Source organism: Mycetomoellerius zeteki, unplaced genomic scaffold (genome assembly GCF_001594055.1).
Source record: "Mycetomoellerius zeteki isolate Tzet28-1 unplaced genomic scaffold, Tzet1.0 scaffold109, whole genome shotgun sequence".
NCBI lineage: Eukaryota > Metazoa > Arthropoda > Insecta > Hymenoptera > Formicidae > Mycetomoellerius > Mycetomoellerius zeteki.
In genome coordinates this window covers 88,689-94,394 of record NW_017256007.1, presented here as the reverse complement: position 1 = coordinate 94,394, position 5,706 = coordinate 88,689, and the positions used below count along the sequence as shown (strand labels likewise).

General features: G+C 32.1%; 1 protein-coding gene across 3 annotated transcripts in view; it reads right to left on the bottom strand.

Annotated features, from left to right (window-relative positions):
- Pop1 (POP1 ribonuclease P/MRP subunit) overlaps window positions 1-5,706 on the bottom strand; it is a 16,767-nt gene continuing 11,061 nt past the window's right edge. For all 3 annotated transcript variants that reach the window (XM_018452780.1, XM_018452771.1, XM_018452762.1), the window contains 2 exons: window positions 2,331-3,797; window positions 1-1,061 (listed from right to left, as the gene is read on the bottom strand). In XM_018452780.1, the coding sequence (XP_018308282.1) occupies window positions 28-1,061; window positions 2,331-3,797 (2,501 nt within the window). In that variant the 3' untranslated portion in view covers window positions 1-27. The remainder of the gene's footprint in view (window positions 1,062-2,330; window positions 3,798-5,706) is intronic.

Genomic DNA, 5,706 nt, shown 5'->3' with positions numbered 1-5,706 from the left:
TATAAAATATAAAATACACATTGTATATCAAACTAATATATTTAATTCTGCTAATCTGTATTGTCGTGTTTGAGTATTTCTGACAAGAACGATGTTAGATCTTTTGTTAATCATTTCGAGTAATGAGATTAATGTGATATATCCAATACCAATACCTTTTGCTTGACTAAATGAAAAATCCCCGAGTGTTATATATCCCATTACTTCTCTATCGCAAGAATGGCGAACTTCTGCACATTTTGGAAGATATAATTCAGATATTTTTACCAGTTGATCAGATATAATTTTACGATGCGATGAAACGATTATAAGTTTATTTTCGTTCAACTTGTCGGATTCTTTTAGTAACTTTAATGCATTGTTTTTCAACGCTTGCTTCCGTCGAACTCTTTGTCGTCTTAGTCGTTTTAATAATATCAAATGATTTTTTCGTAGTGCTTTACGAATTTTTTCGTTCGGATCGTTATGACATTTTTCTACAGGTCCAAACCATTTCTTATTAGTTTTAATCTTGTTCAAATCTTCGAATGTCGGCATGCATATGATAGCAAATTTTTTCGGCGATCCTTTTCCCATCATAAATATATGAACATGTATTAAGCAATTTTTGTAATCGTTTAAATTTGAGAAATTAGATTGCGTATTTTGAGCAAGAAATTTTACATTTTTATTTTTGGCAGGACAAATACCTGCTTGTAAAAGTAGCAAGATTTCACGATTTCTTAGAACATAAAAATCTTCGTTGCCCGACCAGTTTTTCATCAAATTTTTCCAATCGCAAAAGAAAGGACTACGAATTCCAAACTTGACAAAATTAATTCTTCTATTTGGTGGGTAACGGAAATATTTTTTAGTCAATTGTTCCTTTGTAATTAATGCTTCTCTCATGTAGGCAGGACTGTCAGGATCATTAACATCGGGTGTATTTGAATTCAAACTTTCAAAAGCTATCGATCTTGATTCTTGAAGACCACCTGCTCTTGCACATTGCATTAAAAATGCAAGCCAAAACGGCATTGCCCATCTGGCTGGTATAATAACATCTATGCCAGAACCTAAACCTGTCAACATACGTCATTGCATTATTCTTAATAAATGATAATCAAAGAAAAAATTGAAAATTAAAAAATTTCATAAGACTATATATGTAGGATAAGCTTTTTTAAATATATAATCTAAGGTAAAGGAGTCACGGCAGTGTCTCCTGATTTTTTATTTTTGTATTTCATAAGCGCGCGTGCGCGCGCGCGTGTGTGTGTGTGTGTGTGTTTGCGTGTGTTCAAAACATTTCAAAAATTTTAATATATTTAAACATAATGTTTTCTATAAGCCTTGGTGATCAAACTGATATAAAGTCCGTCTCAGAGAGTCGGGAGTTCCAGATTCAAACGATGAAAAAAAAAGATCATAAAAGGACAATAATAATTATGTGCATTATAGTATGCACTTGAACGACAGTTGCATTGTGAATTACGAAAAGTAAGGAAGGAGAGATGAATAATCTTTAGGGTCATCATAAAAACAGGAAAATAATTTCATCGCTCAAAACTTTGAAAACTTTTTTTAAGTTAATCTCTACAATACAAGGTACAATTTAGTGCCTCATCTGTTCAAACATGGGTCACCAGAATCCGTCCGTTTTTTTTCTCTTATTCAGAATGGTTTAAAAAATCTTTAAAAATTCGCCAACATACTTTTAACTTTCTAGAATAAATATTGAAACTTTATTTTGGAAAATAATAAAATGTAATATAATTTTTTAATTACCGAAAGACTCACAGAAACTGCACGAACAGGAATCGCTCGATCACTAATGACTCGACCTTGTACGATAAGAGTTAAATTTAAATTTAATTAAGTTTAAGTTAAATTAAGTTTAAGTTTAAGTTGAATTTAATGAAAAAGCTAATATAATTCAATAACTGGATTATATAAAAAAGGTAGATTAAAAGATAATTAGATGAATAGGTTAATAATACTTTCATGTCTCTCTCTGGAGGTAAGTTTTTGAAAATTTAAATTATTGAGAATACGACGAAGTTATGCCGTACGCGAGTACGGTCATATGTATTAGTTTGCCATCTAACTTTGATAAAAAGTTCACAAGTTTGTGATAGAAATATGATAGATGATTTCACAAAAAATGCGTGTAATATAAAATTATTGCCCCTATCATATTTCTATCATAAACTTGTGAACTTTTTATTTAAAATCTTTTTTTCTAAAATGAGAGAAAAATATCTACAAAATAATTTGGATGTTATAGAAATTAAAATGATCTGTCTTACATATATTCTTACAAAGAATATCAAGAATTAAGCATTATATACCTGTGATAGTTCCCGGTTTCTGAATAAGAAGTATAGGTATTTTTGCCATAATGTCCTCAGTATAATATTGGTCGTTTGATACACCAGGTACAAGACATTCACTTCTGAGTTTATTAATAATGTCTGTAGGCATACAAGAACTGCTTACAATACGACGTATTTCTGTATCCCAAATTGGAGAATAGTTAGAATTAGTTACTAGTTGATCAACTAGAATTGATCGAGAAAATGTTTCTGTTATTTCAGTATTACATTTTGTTCTCCTTTCAGGTAAATAGAAACGTGGATCTAAAATAGTTACTCCAATAATCATATTTGTTGGTAAATAATTTGGTGATCCCAAAGACATCAGTATTTGCCATAATTGTTCTTGCACCTTGAAAGCCTCCTTATTTTCTTTTTTTTTATAATAATTAATATACCACGTATTTTTACTAAGTTCTGTATTTAGATATTTAGAAATCTTAATATCTTCATTCATTTTTCCAATCACTCTTTTCTCTGTAAGTTGCATATTATCTATTGACATTTTACTCGTGTCTATCATTTTACTTCTTAATGAGCTGTCATCATCTTTTAGAACAGTATAATCTGTATAAAAATCTAACTTATTTAAGGATGGCAATTGTAATGCTTTTGTCAGTACATTTAGAGTTAATGTCCCACGAAGCCGAAATCTATTTAATGCATTTCTTAATATAATCATTGTACAACCTACATTATTCGTGTACAAACAGTTCAAGTTATGGATAGTATTAGCTACATCTTGTTCAATATTATTCTGCTTAAATTCAAAACTTGATATAATTTCATTAAGAAAATCGTCATAAAAAGCAGGATGTACCCAAATCCAAATAGTCTTAACATTTGTTTGGACATCTAATTTGTTTGGCTGCCAGAAAAAATCCACATTACCAATAGGAAATTGTGGATAACCATTTTTCTTATAAAACATTAAAGTACCTTCTCTATGACCATTAATATATTTTTTCGCTGCAAAAGTTAACATCGATGTGTTACAATGTGTTTTCAAAGTTGTCTTTAATAATTTTTCCTCTCCTGTTATTTCAATACAAGTATAATAAGAAATATCTTGTAGAAGACAATATTTTGTAGCGGCTCGATAATTAGCTCTAAAACATTTATCATTTGGATGACTAGCAATTCTATATCCCCATTTGTCAATCATGTAAAACCGTTTCGCATGCCAGATATGAGTTTCTAACCACATTTTATCGCATTGTCTGCGATTATATTCGGAAAATAAATTGCGTGGTCTTCTGCGATACTTCCGAGACAGTCGTTTGTTTGTGGATGGTAAATCTTTGCCATTTCCTGATTTTGCCATTTGTGCTAAATGTGCCTCTCGCAATCTACGTGGCAATCTTTTGACATTATGAGACATGACACGTCTACGCATATATATTGGAAGTTTTTGAAATAGTAACTTGGTCTGTTTAGGATTTTCTGTAAGTAAAAAAAAAATAATTCAATCAATATGTAATATAACAATAACAACAAATTAGATTCGTCTAGATAGAAGTAAATTCTTTTTCTTTTTTAAATTAAATCTCGCTTTGCAAACACAGAAACCTATGTGGAACTGTGCTTCGCGTGGAAAGTTGTAAACCCGTGAACGATTCCACACGAGTTTACAACTTTTCACACATAGCTAGAGTAGCACAGAATTTTTGGTAATTATACAGAATACCTCCCCCACCACCGATTACGATAAAATTAGGCTCATTCGACGCGTTTTTGTATGAAACAAAAGAATCTGGCAGAAAAAAATGCCGCTCTGCCCCGCGAACCGAGATATTTAGCGTTAGTTGTTAACTATCTGTCATACCGAATACATGTAGCGCTATTCTATTCCAAATAAATCATAACCCATGTGGACAGTGGAGTGTGTAGATACGAACGGAAAAAAATAACATATCCTACCCGCTTGGGACCTAACCATCTAGAAGTTACAGCTGAGACAGTGTCCGCTTGGAATATTTTTAACCCATGATATTTGGGATATGAGAATTCCAAATGGGTTTTTACTGCTTTTAAAAAGACTTCTCACACCCCACTGTCTTCATTGGGTTAGGAATATTCCAAGCGGACACTGTCTAGACTGTAACTTCTAGGCGGTTAGGCCCCAAGCAGGTAGGATGTTATTTATTTTTCGTACCCAAGCATTACTATCTACACACTCCACTGTCCACATGGGTTATGATTTATTTGGAATAGAATAGCGCTACATGTATTCGGTATGACAGATTTCCTAATCTGCATAGTTGACAACTTTAACGCTAAATATCTCGATTTTCAGGGCAGAATAGCGCTTTTTTCTGCCAAATTCTTTCGTTTCATGCAAAAATGCGTCGAATAGAAACATTGTACGAGTAACTAATTCATTTTTTAATTTGATTTTGCACGAAAGGTGTTAATAAGGAATGATCACCTTACATATAATCATAACAAATAGAATTTTTAATTCAGCACAAATTGTTAGCAAATACAATCCAGTGTAACAAATGTAATGATATAAACATTAATAAAGAAACATTAATGTCCAAGTGTAGAAAACGGTATTTTGTAAAAAATAAAAACATTCATGTAGATGTGCTGGTACTTGGTTCTTCATCATTAGCTGGTCATTGAACATTGATATCGGAGGATACATTTCCGCAATGATGTCAAAGAAGATCTCAATCTGTTCTGCGTAGTCATAGGCGCGTTTGAAGAGAAATTTGGCCAAATATCCAATAAAATGGTCTTCTCTCCTTCCATATCTTGGAATATTTCCCCGAACTTCTCTCCAAACGCGCTCTATATGTTGAGTGTATGCACCTTTAAATTTAAATAATACGTCACAACATAAATTACAATAAAACATTAATATTATCAATGATAAAATTTGTTGAATATACAAATTACATTTACTATAATTTATATTAATAGTTTCAAACGTTTCTCACCAGTTTCAGGATTGACGAAATTATAGGAATGGTTTACTGTCAGATGTTGAAAGCCCTCATTGTTTAAACAATCATAGGACTTCCAACAATCTGACACAATAGTTGTTCCTGGCAATATTCATTCCTTTATTATTTCCAGGAGCGTCTTTTCCGTACGATCCTCCACTGGTACGATGAATATCTTCTTTGACCCCTGCTCATATCCCCCGAAGATCCATTGACCTTTTACAAGCCGATCACGGTTGTATTTCCGTTTTCCAATCTTCGCTTCATCGATTTCGACTGTGTGTCCTGGTCCACCAAGCTTTTCACTATGTTTCTCAGCCCAGAACACACAGACCTGCAAGAAAAAAGTTATATTAATATCTCGTTTTAAACAAAGTATATGTAGTCATTTACAAAACATA